This window comes from Camelina sativa, chromosome 4, assembly GCF_000633955.1.
Source record: "Camelina sativa cultivar DH55 chromosome 4, Cs, whole genome shotgun sequence".
NCBI classification, from domain to species: domain Eukaryota; kingdom Viridiplantae; phylum Streptophyta; class Magnoliopsida; order Brassicales; family Brassicaceae; genus Camelina; species Camelina sativa.
This window is the reverse complement of record NC_025688.1, coordinates 27,286,208-27,307,559: the sequence shown is the minus strand read 5'-3', so window position 1 is coordinate 27,307,559 and position 21,352 is coordinate 27,286,208. Positions and strand designations below refer to the sequence as shown.

Below are 21,352 nucleotides of genomic sequence, written 5' to 3'. Positions count from 1 at the left end.
AGCTGAGATCACGAGAACTGGGAAACAAATAAACTGATCGAGAGTATGTTGGGACTTGGGCCTATCATATATTTAAGAAATTTTTGGGCTTCTTTTTAGTTGTCTTATAAGGCTCATTTAGATTATATGTCACAAAACTATTTTAATTTGAGTTGTTTTTTTTTTTACCAAGGAGGGTCTTTTTATATATGTTTTCGTTTATGTATGTGTGTTTCTTGTTTTTTCTGTTTTTTCTATTTAATAAAGCTTTCTAAAAACTGCAAAGATGGAGTAAATTGTATTCGAGAACGGAGCAAAAGATTGAACAGAGCATAGAACATACTGTACATGTTTTAGAGAAGAGATGGTTAAGACTTTCACAAAGGGAATGAGGCGAAACCATTTGGCCAAATACGTTTCCTCATTCGTGTGAAGGGATTGAGCTCGTGATAGGAGCTCTAGACATGCTCCTATGATACGGGGATCCGGCTGATTTCTTCAATGAATGAAGCCAAAGGCCGCGTGATTCTTAATTAGGTGTGACGACGCACATTCCTTTGCTTCCATAAGAAATAAAATGAGCTTTGTTCTGGTAATCTGACGATGAGAGTTATGTTATTTCAAGAAGGATACCAAAGCTTTTGAAGCAAATCCAGCGAAGCTTGTTGGAGTGAGCCCGATAGCGGAGGAGAGAAGACATACAACTATAATCATTGTAACATAAAAATGTAAATAAAAAACAATCGAGGCTTAAAAGTTAAAATGTCTTTGCTTGTTAAGGCGACACATAGAACCATCTTTAAACTATTTTTTTAGGTGAAATTCGAAAATTCTTTTCATATATAGTATATATGCAATTTTTGACGAAAAAAAAAATATATATATATATATAGTATATATGCACACTTATCATTTCTAAATGGGGAAACATATAATCTCTTAATTACACGGTATAATTGACACTTAGAAAACGGTAAAGAATTATTCTGAAGACAAAAATGCAAGTTGAATTGCCTTACCAATATTTTTTTTTTGCATGGGAATTTCCCTACCATATTATAACACCGTAAATTAATGTTACTTCCGTTATGTTCAAAACAACTTGTTTTCGTTTGGTATTACCATTTAGGCATTTACCAACATGATTAGTTGTTTTTACTAAGTTAAATTTTACGGTTTTCTCATATTTGTTAGGAGCATTAATTAGTCAGGAAACTAGATTTTCATTTTTTCACTATTTCCCAACTGATTGTTTTGAGGCTAATCCAGTTTTATAAATTTTCAACATACTAGGTTTTTCCTTAAGTTATTACGTAAATCCATCTATACAATAATAAAATGCCAAAAACAAATTCGGTGGTCATCAGACTCTACTATTCATTCCACCATAGACCAATATTGTTTTCATTTAAATCCAATACATGTTGGACTTATATAAGACATATATAGAAGTACGCTGACATGAGAAGACATAGAAGTACAAAACAAACCTGACTTCAATATATAATAAACTCTATACACTTACTTATTCAAAAAGAACGTAATAAGTGAATAAAGATGAATAGAGCTTAAGAAGAGAATAAGGATGAAGATAAATATGACAGAGAGCTACGGATATAGTGGAGGGGACGAGGAGCGGCTAAAATGGGCCGAAAGATTTGTTGATGATACCATTTCACTTTGACTTCTTGATCAGCAATAGATAGATTTGAAGTCTCTTTTACAGTTGATCCCTCTTTGAGACTTACTGATCCTGCCAATTTCTATTGTAGCAAGATTAGTTCACTAATTAATTGCCAGTAAGTCGAAACACATATTATGCGCGCTTATAGCTAGATTAATTCTCAGGTGCAGAAAGATCAACCTATACAAATCAAAGTCTAAACCATAGCTATGCGAGATGCATGCATGCTTGTCCGACCTAAATAAACACCCACACTTCAATGCCAATTCATCCAAAATATAACTTATGTTTCCTGTGACATATGCTACGTACATTGTATCGTTGAACAAAATCTATAAAGCTTTGCGGGGGACAAAACAAACTTTCAAGCTTTTCCAAAGTTTGTGGTGACAAATATCCTAAAGGAAGACGCATAAAGATGATTCCAGCAAAATATGAATATATGTATAATATATAACCTAAGATTGAAATTATGTTTGAGATCAAAGAAATTTAAAATAATTTGGATGGATTCAAAGAGAAACTTATTGTCCCACAAAATCTAATTATATATATTATCTCAGAAAATACCTATGCATATGTACTTCAAATGTTCAAGCGTTATAAACAGCCTTTATTTATTTTTATTTTTCAACAAACAGCCTTTACAAAAGATCCAATTAACATGTCATAATCCAAGCTCTAAAATCTGAAGTCTTAATTACAGTTAATGTTGAAGATTTGGTTGAATTGTTCCTATTGACTATTGAGATAATTCTCCTAAGACCCACACTGCAATAATTTAGAGCATGGATTAAAAAAACGTTAAAGTATGTGTGTGAATTTCTATTCCGAGATAACCTTACTAACCTTTGAGAACAATCATGGAATCTCAATCATTAATCGATTTATTTAGGTTATAAAATGGGGAAAAAGGTTCAATCAATTGCTCCCTTGATCATCAATGGGGAACCAAATCTACAAAAATCTTTAAAGAGATGCATTCCAAGAGCCAATCATTACTTTACTTGAACCACTATTTAAATAAACAACAGTGGTAAAAATGTACGTATATAGAGATCTCTTCTCTTTCTAAACAGGTTAAATCATATGCTTTTTTCAAATCTTGAATGAGTAGTTCTCGAGGATAACTTGAAAATCTTTAAAATCCACATACGTAGATTAAAAAACGGGATGCATCAGTCTAAGTTTTTTACTTTTGATACTAGAACATTTAATTAATGAATCATCCAACAAAATTTTACCAATAATTCCAAAACTAAAATCTACTTCCATTCAAAACCTAAGATCTAATTCTAAACAAGTCCCTTAATCAGCACTCAACATCAATAATATTTTTAATCAGATCAAGACTTTCACAGAAATAGAAAGCCTAATTAGTTCTCCAGTTAGGGTTTTGATTCATAGACAATCCTACAATAGAAAGGATGTATTTTTTTACCGAGTGAGACAAAAATTTCCATAAGAGTCCAATAAAGAGATCAATAAACAAAATATGCAAATATATAATGGTCTATATGCTTTCTTTAATGTGTGTAAAAATGAATGCAAAGGCATATATTCAATAAAATAAAATGAAACATATATAGTCAATGGAGAAATATATTACCACAAAAGTCTTTCACGAAGATGGAGAATCTCTTAAGAGAAGCTGAAGGAAGAGGATGAGGAAGAAGAAGAGTCGTCTCTTCCACCACCCATCTCCGACGTTCGCTTCTTCTTCTTCTTCTTCTTGTAAGGAATCCCTCTAGCCTTAGCCTGACACTCCCTAACCTCCCTCAGATAAACCCTTATCGCTCCACTAGCGAAAGGGTTCGTCTCCGGAGATCCACCGTTCTCCTCATAAGCTGCTCTCAGCCGTCCGATCAAAGCGTCTAGACTTCCCCAAGCTTGTCTGAGAGGGCACGTGCAAGGAGCTGGTGGCTCAGGCTGGCCGTAGAACATACAGCCAGGTACGTGCACCTTTGTCTTACCGAACTGGTCTAAGTACCTGAGGAAATCAAGCACGTGATTGCAGCTGCAGTGAGACATCGGCACGGGTGGTCTCTGATTCTTCAAGTACTGTCCGAAAGTGTTCCAGTCGCGTCTCTTCTGCGACTCGTATCGGCTTGGTGTCACCGGTGGCTCTGATCCTGATGATTCCATCAAGCTCTTTCCTCTTTCTCTTGGAGAGGACATGATATGATCTTGTTGAGTGTAGAGAGAGAGAGAGAGTGAGAGATGTTGGTGAAGAAGGTTAAGGGATCAACTTGTTTTATGGATCTGATATATTAGGTAATAAGATAGATGAAAGGTTGAGTGAGTTTGATGAGAGGGTGAAAGTAATAGTAGTAATGGAAGATGATGTTGACGCTAGAGAGGACATGTTATGGACCCCTATCAAATTTTGTTTTCTTTCGTTTCTCTCTCACTCTTGGGCTATGTCCCATTTTTTTTGTTCCTAATTTCCATACTAATAAGTGATAACGGATATATTGGGTGTGGTAATTATTGATTATAAAAGGGGAGAAACTAATATTAAAATGATATTGTATATCGTTTTAACTATTTTGTACTGTTTTATGGTGGTTTGATGACTAAAATATTTCCAAGGATAGCAGTATGAGTTTTTCACGGTGATATTAGTACTGGACGTTCACTGTAAAGATCTTTAATAGTGAAAAGATTCTACTCTTTCATTGGAAACTACTTTGGACTTTGGCTCAAGCTCATACAGTTCAATTTCGAGATTTTCACACCTCGAGATGTGCAAGTAATTAAGCTAATTGTGTGTTGTATGATAATAATCTCTACCGATTACAACCAAAAATATTAAAGGTAGATATATATAGATATATTTTTTCTCAGTATATTTATATTTTTGATAGGGTTTATTGGTTGGTATATTATGTGTGAGTGTAAATACATAAGATTTAAGATTTCCTAACGGATGTTGGAAAAAAGATATGAACATGTCATACTCACATACATAAATAAGACATTTATAATGTGAACTGAAAACGGTCTTGAGTGGTCTACGAATGTTTAACACGCCTTAGAATGAAAGACGAGGCGGCCAGGTTGAATGAAATATACGGGTTGGTTTGTCGACGACTTAGAATAGAATTGGTCACTTTATAAATATTAGTATGCAATACCACTATAGTATATGTTAACACGCCTAGCTAGTTCATCCAATTTTTCCGGACAGGCGGACTAAATTCGGCTGACCAATTATAACAGTTTGACATAAGATCTCCTGTTTATTTCTAGTATTTTTCGATATCAACAAAAAGAAAAAAGAAAAAAATGATCGTTCTTTTCCGCATCGTGTTGTTCATATCCTTGCAATTTGATGTCTTCTTTCTATATACCCATATTTGCAACCTTTCAATCGATTTTTTTGTTGATAGAGAGTGCTGTTGGTTATTTAAAATTCGATGTAGGGTTCACCTTTTTTGTCCTCGTTAAATTTAAATTGTATTTAAACTATTTTCTTAAATAAACTTCTTGTAGTCACCTTATTTTGTTCCCCTTTCACCGAGACATCATTGTTTTTGGAACTATTTTCTTTCGCAAATATAAGATGCTTTGCATTTTTCCATGTAAAATATGTAATGTACTTAATATCTTCAAATATATTTGGTTTCGTTAAATATATCATATATTTGATATTCACATATATTATATATGTGACATTTGTTTAACCAAGCGGTCATCGTCGTTATCAACTGGAAGGAGTTAAATAGTGTCTACGGGTCAAAATCGTTGTCAATTTGTCACTAATGCTTAAATTCTAATTAGGGGTCTTGTTTTTTTCTCCGAAATACATTGCACATCAGTTTTATTTAAATCCAATTAAAGCCTACTCAAAACAAGAAAATTTAACGATTGATTTAGTCCTTCCATTTTTACTATGATTTGCAATATAATATATAATATACAATAAAAATAATAATTGAGCGAGATGTAAAGTAGAGTGAGCATCTATGTCCCTGATTGGTTCATGAAAACTAGGTAATAGGTTATGACTCACTAACCACTATATTCAATACCTAGCTATTTTAAATAGACATACGTATGTATCTATGAGACGATCATTTTCCATCAGAATCAAATCATTAACAGGATTGTACGTAATATGATCCTATGTGTGGACTGTACATATCAATACCTTCAGGATTTATATGTATATAGTGAAACTGAACTAGATTAAATTTTTGATTTGGTTGATCAGCCAAATATATATTGAACTTTTTTCAAAATCGGAATAACGTAGATCTGGAACATCACAGGGGTTTTTTTGTTTGGTTGGTTTATGGGAAGGATGATTTTGAGGTTCAAGGTTGTAATGATTTGGAAGTAAGAAAAACTGAGATTTACGTCATGTTGAAGAGAAGGAAGTACACAGTATGACCTGTTCGGAAATCTCTAATTAACGCGTCGTCATGTTCGTCAAGTTAACACGCACCCACATTTTTGTTAATTTATAATATTATAAAGAAAGACCAAAACGTTTAGTTTAAACATTTTAAGAGAAAATAAAACACTTCAAGATAATCATAATAACACTGCAAGTAAAGCGTAAGAGCAATGTCGTCATTAAATATATAACCTGCAAGTAACCAAATTGCTACGAATCCGTCATTAAAAAACGATAGTTGCTTCCATTGATTCGATCCACAACAATTTGTGAATGGATTTTTCACCGTTTATAGCAATGAAAAATAGCAACCATATCAATATAGTAATATTGTCATTAAATATCGTCATTAAATATAGTGAATATATTCTATAATTTTCATTGATTTGGTGATGACAACTAGCGAAAGGTTGCCACGGCTATATATATCAATATTGCCATCAATATGTAATAGATATGCAAAAAGTCATGAAACTTTTTATATAAAATATTTTATCTCGAAATTCATGAAGCTTTATAGAGAATAATTATAAACCAATATCGATTTAATTTTTGGCAGATACCATAGTGTTTTGGTAATATATATCTTAGATCTTACCTATGCACAATACTCATACGGAACATATCCATTATAACTTTAATTAGAAGAAAATAAAAATATATTAGATCTCGTAGAAACAATTACTGTTGGTAAAATATTTGACTTGTCGTAAATTTAAATTTCAAAATTATAACTATGATCAAAGATGCAAATTAAACATAAATGTGTTTTTTTTTTTGGGTAAAGATAAAGGTGTTTTTTGGTCATCTATAATTCACCCAACGTTATTTACATGTGTAGAGTCTTTTCAAATGGCGATCGTAGTAGATTCTATTAAATTATATAAGTGAATGCATCCTTAAAATTTTCAGTCATATCTTCGAAGGTATAGAGTATGTAGTCAACACCCAGTTAAAGATTTCATCAATAATTTATGTATTGCTCTTTCACTTTAGAGAGCTTAAGGAAACTAAAATTGGTTAACTACCATGTGATCTACTGAAGATGAAGAGAAACGAGAAAGGAACAAAAGAAAGGGCATGTGATGTGTTACGAGACAGACTTTGTGTAGGCATATACACAATTATTTTCCCAACCTGTCAAATTTTGACTGTTTAGGATATAATATTTTAATATATTCTTTTTCTCTGTTGCCATTATTTTCTGTAACTTTTAAATGTTTACAAAGTTGTCTCTACACTTAGGTTTTTTATTCGTTTGAATATGGGTGGCATTCTTTAAGTTTATGAGCCCACACGATTAATAATGCATCTGGTTTTCTATGTCTATTATTATATTACAACGAATGCGATAAACTTTAGAAAATATCGATCTATTTAAAGCACAAACAATTCCATAGTCCACATGACAGAAAATAAATTTATAGAACTTTAAAAATACTAAGTTAATTTTTTTTACAAGTTTCCGTAACTGTTCAAAAAATGATAATATATATTGTCATGAAACGGTCTCATGGACTTCATTCTTGTGGAAGAAATATTCAAAACAACGAAACGTGCAAAAATATGTATTTTGGATTGTCTTTTAAATCAATAACATTAGAAAATAGGTGTGGTGATTTCTTTACTTCTTAAAGAAAGAAAAGCGTTGTCGGTGTCTTTGTTCATGAAAAGAGACATAACAAAGAATACAAAAATGTCTAACACTAATAGTACCTCCTCTTGTCCAAAACCTCTTCGTAAACAACAACAAACCAGAAAAAGAATACAAAAATGGGTGTGCGTATATACACACAAATAAACAAAAAGATGACACACAATTTTGGTTGTTGCTCAAACCTTGTGTGTGGTTGTTGGGTTAAGGGAAGTTTTTTGCTTAAGAATTTGTTGGGGGTGTAAGGTACACATATGGAAAGCTTCCCAAAAGAAGACGACCGGTCAATTGATATTCATCCGTTGGCTTGAAGTATAGAGTTTTCACTATGCGTTCTCTAGGGCTCGGTTATGATCTCGAAAACGACTCAGTCGAGTACCCAAATCGCTTCAATTACCTCATGTCACTCTATCACACATTTAAAATAATTTAGTGTATCTTAATCTCTTTGAACTTTGTTCTATACAAAGCATTCTCTTTGAACTTTGTTCTCAACAAAGCATTCTAAGCTTTAATTACCTTAGGAACAACAATAACTATTTAGTGGTATCCTACTTATTATTTTATTTTTCTGTGGAAATTATGCTACTAATTTCTTAATTTGGGAATATATATATATATATATATATACATATACATACATATATATATATATATGTGTGTGTGTAAACATACTAGAAATGGGTCAAAGATGCAAGCCCTGCCAGTTCCATTTCTGTTGTGAATCCAAATTCACAGTTTAAAAAGTAGATGTAAAGGTATACTGTGCGACTACAGTATTTACACATACAAGATTGGTTACTGTTTAAAGATTCTGTTACCTCTTTCCAAAAATCTGTAAGAAATTTAGTGGGCATCGACATTGTCTGACGTTATCTAGGGTTTTAAATTGAAAATATTGGTTGTCATCAAGTGGCAGTGTACGGCTCTTTTAGATGTTGCTTTAAACGTAGTTCGTCTTTTTCTTACAGCTTGTTAAACATACGAATCTGTATACAGCTGCACTATTACCATGTGTACGGTATATTAATCGCTGGACCATTATGAGTGAAGATGTTTTCTTGTAAACTAGCAAGTCTCACAATAGAATAGTATGGTAAGAAGTCATTATCAAATAGCGCAATTGCATATTGATTGATTTGCACATTGTGAAGAGTAAAATCTAAATTACTTACAAATGTCACATATATAGAGAAATATGTGATAAAGTTTTACCTGATTTGTTCGAACTCATCACTAACATTGTCATGTTGTATGCTGTATGATTTATATATTGCCACTAAAATGGTGAAATAGGGTCTCTAATAGGCCTGAGTCTAATGTATCTGAAAAAGTCACATATAAAGTGATTAACCATGTTCCAGTCAGTACTGTCTAGCTCAAGTTTTGTCTTCGATCAATAAGACAACCTATATCTCACTATATGTGGAACACCACTTGGTTTGGAAAGTTACGTTGATACCCGCAATTTTTTTTTTTTAAAGGAACCCTAGAAATAGATGATACATATCTAAAAGAATCATGTTGAAAGACGAAACAATGGGCAAGAAACATCTTCACGCATGAGTTGCCAAAAATGTCACAGTCTCAAAGGCACACTTATGCATTAGTCTTTTGCCCCCACAAATCTTTTCTTTGCTTCTCTTTTTGTTGATAGCGATTCATCTGTCTTCCCACCCACCCCCCATTTTCTTTTCATTATTTGCTTCTTTCCCTTTTTGTCAATTCATCATTTAAACCGGAATCTAATAATTTGGTTTTAGATTCGGTTATGAAGTGTTGAACCGGTTTGGTGTACGTACTAATACATGATCACAATTATATCAGGTGGTTCCAACTGAAGTATTTCTTTAAGGATTGTATGGGTGCGTGAGAAAGTTTGTGAAACTAAAGTGGGAGACAATAATTAAAGTTTATTGATTTATCCGTCTTTGATTACACATGCTTCAAGTCTATGTCACGAAAAGAAAAAAAACAATGTAATTGGCATCGGTCAATTGACAGTTTGACACCACCACGATGACAAATAGTTCAATTCAACCGATTATAAATTATTATTGTATCAGTCAACACACATAAGGAGGGATATGGCTAAAGGTATTCGAGTAGATTTATCGACAAGTCTGACCAAATTTAAAATACTACCTGATTTAGAACAAGATTCAAAAAAAGTAAAAAAAAGTACGTCTATTTTATTTTTATTTAATGGAATACAATTTTCTTACAACGTCTGAAGTCTGAACAATCTATCTTTTTGACAAATAACTATTTTTACAAGTGAACGTTTCCAAAAAATTATCTAGTTGGGCCTTTGGTGCCACAAAAAATTAGAGATAGAGCATTTTCGTCCGTGCGTCTAAATTTAGGCATTTGTTTGTGAAGCGAAATGACAGTTATACCCTGATGTAATGGGTGAGATTTCTATGCTTCTAGCGTTTCTTTGATGAATGAAATCCACTAATACAAGTAAAGTGGATGGTGAAGCAAACATTTGTAGTTCAACAGTATTTCGTATCACAATTATTTAAACTAATGGCCATACATAATCGGACATTTTCAAAACATTAGATAAGAGAGATTGATGTTGAATCTTTTTTTTTTTATAATTTCCGAGTTTTAAAGAAGAAAGATATAGTATGGATTTTTTTCAATGGATATACTTTATTTTCTAATTTTAGAATGTAATTGTGTTATTTACATGTATGCTGTAAAAGACTAATAATATAGTTATATAAACTCCATTTCCTAAGTTATATCTTACACTATAGTTAACCAATCAATATAATAAAAGTATAAGAAATAATATGATAAATTTTTTTGTTGGTAGGAATAATACGATACATTTGATATTATTTGATGATATGATATGATTTGATTAATATTATTTATTTTTAATTCTCATGTATCTATATATCATATGATTCATATTAAATAAATAATTCTTGGTATATTTTATTATATTTAAAAATAATTATAATTAAAATTTACAGTTTGGTTAGCCAACAGTTTTGATATAATTACAATAAATATAATTTAACCATATATTTACGGTTAACAGTTACAATTTTTACTATTTTATACGATTACAATCTGGTTACAGTTTGGGTATGTCCGGTGATGATCTAAAATATGATTACGGTTAAGTTTTGGTCATGCCTACTTTAAAAGTGTTCTTGCATTGCATGAATTCAAATTTTAGCACAATAATTATTTTTCCACACATATTCCCAAAAATATATGTATGGTGCATTATTGTTTGTTCAGATTGCATCAGATTAGACTATACCTTAACCAAAAATAAATTTTAGTATAGTTTTTAAAGAAAAATTTATTAGTTTTTTTCTGTTAACTAAACGGATTTTCACGCGCTACATAAACAAACGGCTATGAAAAGATAAGAAGAAAGTCATCACAGCAAATAACATCACAAGTTATATTTGGTATGTTAAGCTTATATTTGGTATGTTAATATTGTTAGCACAAAATTTTAACCAAAAAATTAATCAAAAACTAAAATCTTCTTAAAGTTATTAATTTATCTATGGATTTTACCTATTTGCTCACTCAGCTGATCTTCACCACATCGAACATCTATAATTACCGTTCTCTAGCCAGCAAACATGATAATAAAAAAAATATCATAGAAAATCTATATTTTTATAAATATACTTAACTAATTGTCCCGGATTAAAATTATGTTTAATTATTTTTAATTCTTGATTTTTAACCATTATTAATGTTAAACATATACAATAGTAGTAGTATAAATATTAAAAAAAAAACTATATATGTTTTTGCAACTCTGTATGCCATTATATATGTTTTTAGTATATTATTTGATGCATACTCCCTCCAGTTTTGTTTTGTTTACTTGTCATTTTAAAATTTTTAGAGGAGATTAGGAAACTTTGTAAAATGACAATTTTAGCCTCACAAATATCATTAATTTACTATTTCTATTTTTAATGCAGATTTTTTGTTCTTCTTTTTACAATTTTTTTTATTTTATTTTGAACGAAGTTTTCTTTTTACGACCTAAAAATCTGAAAGTGACGAGTAAAGAAAACGAGATGGTCATCAATTACGCCGGCCTGATTACGGCGGTGATGGACTCGATCGGAGCTGCTGCTGTATACTCCACCGGCGGCGGACTCCATTCCTCTGTTGATCTCAACTCTTGGTTTTACTCAACCATTTCCAGTTCGTCTTCTTCTCCATCTTCCTCTGTTCATCTTCTACTACTACTACTTCCTCTTCTATTCAAAATATTATATGGAGTAACGAGCCAAGATGGCTAAAGAATACGTCTCCTTCTAGTGATATAAACCAGACAATCCTACAAGCCATGCTTCAACCCGACGCGCTAAGGTTTTGGTGAAATTAGTTAATTGGTTTCTTTCTCAGATTTGATTTGGTTTCTTTCTCTGTTCTTTATGGTCCTGCTTTGTATCTAAAGCTAGTGCCTAGTAGTGTATCGCTTTTGTGTTATGTGATTACCTGAATAACATTTTTGCTTGGTTGCTGCTTCTCTAAGCTTCTGTAAATCTCCTCCATGGCAGTAGGAATCTTTTTCAAAGGCGATAAGGCGGCAACTGTTTGATCTGATCCGATTTGTTCTTTCCTTGTTTTCAAAAAGATGATAAAACGCTTCTCTAAGATGTTTGCTTGTGTTTATTTCTGTTTGATAGCTTTTAGTGGTTTAAGGAGATAGTGATGAATTTTTCATAGTAGCTCGATCATATTTCAGACATGGTGTTGTTTATATTTTCTAAAGTCAAATATGTTTTAACTCATCATCTCCATTCTATTTGACATATATTGTAGGCAGAAGCAATCAGTTCAACAATTATGAGCTTTGTGGTTTATTGGAGATCGTGGCAGCAGTCTCCTACTAAGTTTTTGGTGAAGGCTCTAACAAAGGTTCAAATTAATGCCAGTAATTCAGATCAAGTGCTCTTTTATATGGGATTATCCCGGACTTGGTTAGCCTCAGTGCCCTCGGGTTCAGCCTCATCTCTATGTCAAATGTGCTTCTCAGGTCAGGTCAGGTCAGTCATCATTTAAAATGTCACAGTCCAATAGAAAAATCTGTAGTTCAATTTTAGACATAGCCCCACTGTCTCGCTGTTACAGGTCAAGAAGACATCATACTTAACGACGGTTGAGATGTCAATTGTTGGAAGCCTCTGGCTCTGCTTGTTAGTAAAGTACCTTAATTTAAAAGATGGTGAAGCGATGAAAAGTTTCATATGGTTGGACTGCTTTAACACTGGTAACTAATGATCTCTCTTTTTTTCCTATAACGATTTTGTTGATAGAAAACTGTAAATTCTGATTGTTTGTACATAAACACTGTGACTGTCGGTAATAAACAATGCCCTTGGTGGAATTCTTGTTGGCGGTGTAACAAAATAATTCCTCCCAATCTGTTTTTACACTAATCAAAAGCTGAAATATGTAACTGCGTCTATATTGTGTTTATGTTTTGCAGGGATTGGTGACGTGGAACAAGGGTGGAGATCACGTGATTCTTTAGGAATAGCATTTGTTTGTTGATTTTATCCCAAGTCTACAAGGTAATTACTAGTACTATTACACCAACATCATGATTTTCTTCCACCTGCAAATTTTTTTTTGAATAAATTTGTTATTTTTTTCTTGATGTTTGACAGTAAAGAAAAGTGATTATGTTTATAAGTAGCAAAAAAATAGAAGTGATTCCTCGTATAATTCAGCTTGATTCTTCACCTACAATCTATTCCCATATCGTTGAAAAATTATAATTCTAGAACGAATCATATAAGTTTTGTAATCTCGAATTAAACTTTTTGAACACATGAAAAAAATAGAAAATATTGTTAGAATAGCATATTTTCGATCAACATTACAAATATACAGTCTTGTAACAACAAAGTTTTTAAAAATCAATAATAAATTTAGAAGCAAGTTTCAAATCATTTTTCTGAAAACAAAATCAAAATCATACTTATCTAATTCTTATAAGACGTAAAATTATTTAAAATATATATATTTAAATTATATAATTTATCTGTAGACGAGAAGAAAAATTGAGAAAAAAAAATGACAGAAAAACGGATTTTTGCGTGCTACATAAACAAACGGCTACGAAAACATAAGAAGAAACAAACCCCTAAAAAGATCATTGATAATTTTAGAACCAAGTTTCAAATCATTTTCCCGAAAACAAAATCAAAATTATACTTAGTGTATATATATTTAAATTATATAATTTATCTGTAGACGAAAAGAAAAACGGAAAAAAAATGACAGAAAAAACAATAATAACAAATGGTCTAAGAGATACAAATTATTATTTTTAAATAAAAATCTATTAAAATATTTTCTGTCAATCAAACGGATTTTCGGGCGCTGCATAAACAAACGGCTAAGAAAAAATAAGAACGAAGTCATCACAACAAACAAAGTCACATGTTACACACGCTAAAAAGCTTTTCCTTTTTTTCTCTGTATTACTTGTCCACCTTAGCTCTTTATACTTGATCGTTTCCAAGAGAGTAGAACGAAGGATCGGTTCTCGGTGATCTTCATCCTCTCAAAGCTACCACCGAAACAAATTTCTCTCTTATCTCCTCCATCGATCCTACTGGTATGATTTCTTACTATGACTTTTTGGTTTTTGTTACTTACATAAAACAATTTGTTGCGATCATAAAAAAAGAGTCATCTTTCATGTAAATCGTTCATGTCGCTACACGCTTAAAATCAATGACTTTTAAAGATCTCTCTCTCTCTCTCTCAAATGGATTTAATCGTTTTCTAAGTCTAAGAAATTTCTAATATTGGTCTGCAGTGGAAAAAATTGAAAGTTACAACTTTTTCTCAAATGAGAGAAGAAGATCCATGGATTCCTGAGACGCCGATGAAGCAGACTGCTCCGATCGGCTCAAATACTGTGGAGGAGGAAGCTCATGGTAAACATTTGGGGAAAAGGTAAGAGCTTTTTGGTTTTTAAGTAGAGAAATTTCAAAGAATCGTCTTTTTGGTTATTTGCTTATGGATGTGATGCATATGCAGGAGATTTGTTGGGAACAAGGACACTGAATCACTCTGTTTCTCCGGTCAGATCCCAGAACGTACAGGTAAGAGGGCTTTTGATTCTGGTGTGATTAGAAAATGAGATTTGCTTTGAAAGGTTTTGATTCTATCTTATTTTGGACTGAGAAAAACTTCATTGTCAATGTAGGAGACACGGAGAGTCGGAGATCAGTTGCTGAAGATGAACATATCATCAAGACACCAAAGACGAAGAAAAAACATCGACCAAAGGTTCTTAAACCCAAGAAGAAGATCCATGAGGAAGAGGCATCGACCAATGCCGTAAGAAGAGCACCTAAACCACGAACTCCTAAGAAACCTGTTGTTGCTGATTCTCAAGAAAGCAAACCACCGATGATTAGGACGTATGTGCGGAGGAAGAAGGTTGAGGATCAATCTACTCCGGCAGCTGTAGGAGACAGGGAATTGTTGATGAGAAAAAAGAATGAATCAGTGGAGAGTCCGAGTGACAATGTTGATGAAGTTGTTGCTGATTCTGAAGAAAGCAAACCACCGATCAGGACACTCAGGACATATGTGCGGAGGAAAAAAGTTGATTCATCAGCTGTAGATACCTCAACTCATGCGAGACGACCCTTACATTTTGAACTGGAACACGGAGAAAACCGTTCCAACCCCGACACAGAACAAGCAGGTCAGACCGCTGTTTTTCAGAAACTGTTAGTGAGTCAAGAATCAAAAGGTTGGCTTCTTCCGGTGCCCAAGAGAAAGCGCAGCCGCCATGTTGATGTTTCGATTACACAAACTGCAAAGAGAAGACGACAAGTAGAAAAACCAACCTGCAAACCACAGCAGAAGGATAAGAAGATTGTTGTTGATACACGGGTGACCGTGAGAAAAAAGAAGCGAATCACTAAGTGTGTGAAATCACAAACCAACCAGATTGTAGTCTTTGGCGGTGGCACTGGAGAAATTGTGCCTTCAACTCCTGTTAAAAAACGGCGCCCACTACCAAAGGTTGACTTAGACGATGAGACAGAGAGAGTGTGGAAACTGCTGTTGGAGGATATTAATAGCGACGGAACTGATGGGGCCAAATATTGGGAGGAAGAACGTAAAGTGTTTCGAGGACGAGCAGAGGCATTTATAGCACGAATGCATCTTGTACAAGGTTATACACTACACTTGTCCTTTTGTTCTAACCACATGGTTTCAATTAGTATTTGATCTAACTTGTATGGTTCATTTAACTTCTTGTTATGGTTTTCGGTTTTCTAACAGGGGATAGACGTTTTACGCCTTGGAAGGGATCAGTTGTTGATTCCGTTGTAGGAGTCTTTCTCACCCAGAGCGTCTCTGACCATCTTTCAAGGTATAATCTCCTACATAGTTCTATCTTAAAACTAAATCCAAGACAACAACAAGTCAAAAAACTAACATCTTTGTCTAATTTTTTATTTTCCTTCTAGTTCTGCTTTCATGTCACTTGCTGCACACTTTCCCGTGACTTCAGTACCCAGCAGTAATTTTGACGTTGGAACAAGCTCGACTTCTATTCAAATAACTCACTTGGACTCAGAGGAGTCGATGTCAAGCCCACCCGATCAAAGCTCAGAGATCAGCTTAGAAGGAGAGTATCATACTTCCTATCTGAAGCTCCTACGGGGCCTACAAGGCTCACAAGAAGATTCCAATCAAAAGAGTCAGTCTGACAATTCAAGGCAAGAAGTTGGGGTTTCAAGCAGTGTGAAGGAGAAGAAAAAGTCTTTTGATTGGGATATCTTAAGAAGAGAGACAGAAGATAGAACAGCCAAAAGAGAAAAAACAGCAACAAGTATGGACACTGTAGACTGGGAGGCCGTAAGAAGAGCAGATGTCAATGAAGTTGCTGAAGTAATAAAGAAACGTGGTCTGCACCACCTACTTGCAGAAAGGATACAGGTACAGTTTTTTTTTTTTTTTTTTTTTAGTTAAATATGAGTCTGAACATTCTAGATAACCATTTGAGTTTGAACATGATTAATAATGCAGAGCTTCCTTGATCGACTGGTCAAAGATCATGGAAGTATCGATCTAGAATGGTTGAGAGATGTTCAACCGGATAAAGGAAAGTAAGTTTGAAAGACTGAAGTATATTATTTTCTCGTTATTTATCACAATATAGGAAAATGACTACTTAATTAGAGAGTTTTAGTGATTCAGTTGCATTGTATATGTGCAGAGAATATCTTATGAGCATCAATGGTCTGGGGCTCAAAAGCACGGAATGTGTGCGGCTTCTTACGCTACATCAACTTGCTTTTCCCGTAAGTCAGGATCAGTTTTTTTCTTGTTGTCCCTCTAGTGAATTTTATGATGCATGATCTTTAAGTTATTGACAGGTTGATACAAATGTTGGGCGCATAGCCGTTAGACTTGGATGGGTGCCCCTTCAACCGCTCCCAGAATCACTGCAGCTGCATCTTCTAGAAATGTAAGCACTCTACAAATGATCCTACTTGGAAATTTAAATTTCTCACTTAAATAACTGGGGTTTGTTTTGTCCAGGTATCCTGTTCTTGACTCTGTTCAGAAGTATCTCTGGCCCCGTCTATGCAAATTCGATATAAAAACACTGTAAGGACACTGACTTATTTTTTTCATGCCTCATTCTAATACACTCGTTCATGCCTCATTCTAATGCCTCATCCTATATTTTTACAGATATGAACTGCACTATCAGATGATCACATTTGGAAAGGTATACATTAATGAATTACTCATATACACATATCTAAGATGATGAGATTCTATTAATCTAATTAATAACTGTTTCAGGTATTTTGCACAAAGACAAAACCAAACTGCAATGCATGTCCTATGAGAGGAGAATGCAAGCACTTTGCAAGTGCTTTTGCAAGGTATTGAAACAGGTTCTCTCTTAAACTTTAGTATTATTATGAAATACCCCTTATTCAAATATAACCCTTTAAATGAGAACTGGTCCGTATCTAAAGTAGCTCTGAAATGGTACATAAAATTGAGTAACTTTTCATTTGGTTTTCTTTCAGTGCAAGGCTTGCTTTACCCGGTACAGAGAAAGGTATGGGGACTCCTGATAAAAACCCTATGCCTCTCTACCTGCCAGAACCATTGCATAGCGAGCAAGGGTCAAAAGTATTAAACTCAGAAACTGCAAATAGCCTCAAGTTTTGTGAACCCATAATCGATGAGCCAGCATCTCCAGAGCAAGTATCAGCTGACATTGAAGCTGACATTGAAGATGCTTTTTTTGAGGATCCTGAAGAAATTCCTACCATCAGACTAAACACGGATGCGTTTACCATTAGCTTAAAGAAAATAATGGAAGACATTAAAGAAGTCGGAAACATGTCCACCGCTTTAGTTGCACTTACTGATGAAGCTGCTTCCCTCCCAATGCCAAAACTGAAGAATATCAGCCGATTAAGGACGGAACATCAAGTGTAAGTATCCATTTTTCTCTGTTATTCATCGTCTCTTAGGTTGAAATGAAATCAAAAGTAAATTCGGATACAGTAAAGCTTTGATACAGTAAATCGTTAAGTGTCAAACCAAGCATATTTACTCGTGGGTTGGGAAGCAGACAAATTTCAGCTTGACTTATGTATAACTTGGTTCTGTTTTCTTTTCCTGTATCTTGCAGTTATGAACTGCCAGACACACATCCTCTTCTAGCTGAGGTATGTCAAATATCTAGACAAGGACTGAAGAACACATGCTATAGTCTGTCAATATCTAAAATCTGACGAGCTGTTTGTGTTTGTGACAGTTGGAGAAGAGGGAACCTGATGACCCATGTTCGTACTTGCTTGCTATTTGGACGCCAGGTGATCTAGCAATTATTTAGTGATCTGCAAATTTTTTAATCATGAAATCAGATCGATACAAAAGGTTTCTTAATCGTTGTGGCTTTAAACAGGTGAGACGGCTGATTCCATTAAACCAGCTGTAAGTAAGTGTATATCCCAAGCAAATGGTAAGCTTTGTGATGAAGAGAATTGTTTCTCCTGCAAGAGCATCAAGGAGGCACAATCTCAGACTGTGAGAGGGACAATCTTGGTGAGTAATTGCATCAAACTCCTTTTGCTACTAACTACTCTTATGTTTCTACAACATATATATAAAATACTGTAAATTCTTGCAGATTCCGTGTAGAACCGCGATGAGAGGTAGTTTCCCTTTGAACGGGACCTACTTCCAAGTTAACGAAGTGAGGACTTGAACTCCAATATATCTAACTCGTTCATTTAATTATTTGCATTGATTAACCTCTGATGAATTCTATATACACCAGGTGTTTGCGGATCATGCATCCAGCCTAAAACCAATCGATGTCCCAAGGGATTTGATATGGGATTTACCTAGGAAAACGGTCTACTTCGGAACCTCTACAACTTCGATATTCAAAGGTAATAACATTCTCATTGTTGGACATGTGATGCTATTGTTGATCAGAGCCAGGAACTTGTTCTAACCACTCGACCTAACTTTTTTTCAGGCTTATCTACCTACGAGATACAGCAATGCTTCTGGAGAGGTAAATTATTTTGTATAAGCCTATAGCAATTTCATTCTGTTTTTTTTTTTTTTTTTTTTTCTTCTGAAATGTTTAATGTATTAAAATTTGTAGGGTTCGTATGTGTACGCGGGTTCGACCGCAGGACGAGAGGACCGAAGCCTCTCATTGCCAGACTCCACTTCCCAGGAAGCAAACTGAAGACACAAGCTTGATACTATTCTGTCCCATCTAGTTCTCATAAAAGTTTGAAGTTTAAAACAAGAGCTCTTTATTACAAAGATAGAAATTCAGTACTTTTGTATTGTTGATTGGTTTTTTGATCATCGTTGTTTAAATTTTTTAATCATGGTTGTTTATAAAAAAAAAATTAAAAACAAAGAAAAATGATCACATGATTATTTTGTTTATTTTCAGTTACTAATGAATATGATCGAACAAGAAGAAAAAGAAATTGCAAGTCATCTTTTGATATTGGGCTGTAATTGGGTCGAGTTTACATGGCCTAATTTGACATGAGCCCAGGGTGCCCGACTTTTCAAGTTTCAATATCTGCGTAATTTTTATTACTATTATTTTGTGTGCTAATTAAGGAAGCTTCGTGCACCTATAGATCCTCTACGTCTTTGTTTCTTTCTCTCGCTAACTTGGACCACTCGAATCGAGTTTTGAAGCACGGATATCGTTTGCTTTGACCTTTTGGGTTTGTCATAGGTCGTTTTTATTTGGTCGGTTCAATCGTAATCTCTAACGAAATATCACTTTTGTAGTTTTGTTACACTTTTTTTGTGTGTCGTCATTGCGTATTTGTGATATGTGAATACTGAATACTGAATCATCATAATATTCCTATATATAGCATATAATGTTAGTTAAATAATTGTTAACTCGTGAGCATAAAATTACTATGCAGTTTTGTTTGAGTAATGAGTATACGTATACGTATATATATGCACATATTATATTGGATGCAGTACAACACGGTACATATATATATGTTTGCATACGTATAAAATATCCGGAGAATATCCGTATAACATTTAATTAGCATATATTCCCACCAGCCACCACTATCTCAAATTTCATTTTCACATATAGAAAGTTATGCTTTTATTGTTTGTTTTCTTTTATAGCTCAATCATACCAATAAGGATCAAACATTATACTGATCAAATAAGTTATGATTGTCCATCTCCACAACCGGACTTAACTTTTTTGGGATATCAGTACGTTTCAAAGTAGCATAGTAAACTGAAAATGTAATATCTCTCTTTGCAATAATCAATCATGTATGCACATGAGTGGCTTGTGTTTTCCCGATGAGCTAAGATTTCTTCTTCGGTTGAAATCTTAATCTGCAGCCAAGCTTGTGAGCTCGGATCGGACTAGTTATGCTTTTTATTCAAAGCAGAGGGATTTAACATTAAGCTTCAAAGTAATAAATACTGCGATGCTACTACTGACGATGAAATTGCAAAACATATATAATAAAACTTGTGGTTAGAGTTAATCTTACAAGATGTGAATTAGTTAAACATGCAAAACAATGTATGTGTACGTACGAATCTTCTTTGCCATACGGGTCGTCGTCGGATACTGCTTGTCTTTTTCTCTCAGTTTTAAAATATCACGTACGTATTCAATGTGAGAAAGTATGTATGAGAAACGGGACAAAATGTATATGTTGGTTGAATGGTTGGTCAAGTTTTTAGTGGCTATAGTTAAATAAGGAATTAAATGAGAGCAAACTTATTTGATATACACCTCATATTAGTGAAAAAAACACTTATATTGGCGTATTTGTTTCTTTTGTCCGACTCTTGAAGAAATTAAAAGGTTACATACAAATTATCCATTGCCCTTTCACATTTTCTAAAGCTCATATAATCTGTGATAGTATGCATTGTTATATAATTATACAATATATTGTATATATAATACACACTTCACACTTTTTAAAAATATATATATATATATATATATATCTTCGATATATTTGTAATATGGAACATGAGCGAATTTATATCTGTGTATATTATTTTTATGATTCCATTTGTC

At 33.6% G+C, this 21,352-nt stretch overlaps 2 protein-coding genes across 5 annotated transcripts; one reads left to right on the top strand and one right to left on the bottom strand.

Annotated features, from left to right (window-relative positions):
• Window positions 1,337-3,953, bottom strand: LOC104782772 (protein LIGHT-DEPENDENT SHORT HYPOCOTYLS 10-like). Of its 2 annotated transcripts, none has more exons than XM_010507793.2 (2): window positions 3,273-3,953; window positions 1,337-1,732 (listed from the first exon to the last, which is right to left on the bottom strand). In XM_010507793.2, the coding sequence occupies exon 1, from the start codon at window positions 3,839-3,841 to the stop codon at window positions 3,305-3,307; it is 537 nt and encodes a 178-aa protein (XP_010506095.1). In that variant the 5' UTR covers window positions 3,842-3,953; the 3' UTR covers window positions 1,337-1,732; window positions 3,273-3,304. The 2 variants fall into 2 exon arrangements, with proteins under 2 accessions (XP_010506095.1, XP_010506094.1); XM_010507792.2 differs by having other exon boundaries at window positions 1,337-1,742; window positions 3,273-3,950.
• On the top strand, window positions 11,740-19,655 carry LOC104782770 (protein ROS1-like). Of its 3 annotated transcripts, none has more exons than XM_019245040.1 (24): window positions 11,740-12,087; window positions 12,544-12,757; window positions 12,853-12,991; window positions 13,211-13,295; window positions 14,228-14,347; window positions 14,552-14,691; window positions 14,776-14,840; window positions 14,945-15,928; window positions 16,039-16,129; window positions 16,227-16,698; window positions 16,789-16,868; window positions 16,979-17,063; window positions 17,139-17,230; window positions 17,305-17,373; window positions 17,461-17,497; window positions 17,575-17,657; window positions 17,808-18,221; window positions 18,422-18,458; window positions 18,548-18,605; window positions 18,698-18,837; window positions 18,923-18,988; window positions 19,073-19,187; window positions 19,277-19,315; window positions 19,409-19,655. In XM_019245040.1, the coding sequence occupies exons 6-24, from the start codon at window positions 14,585-14,587 to the stop codon at window positions 19,507-19,509; spliced, it is 3,135 nt and encodes a 1,044-aa protein (XP_019100585.1). In that variant the 5' UTR covers window positions 11,740-12,087; window positions 12,544-12,757; window positions 12,853-12,991; window positions 13,211-13,295; window positions 14,228-14,347; window positions 14,552-14,584; the 3' UTR covers window positions 19,510-19,655. The 3 variants fall into 3 exon arrangements, with proteins under 3 accessions (XP_019100585.1, XP_010506093.1, XP_010506092.1); XM_010507791.2 differs by having other exon boundaries at window positions 12,544-12,762; XM_010507790.2 differs by having other exon boundaries at window positions 12,544-12,767.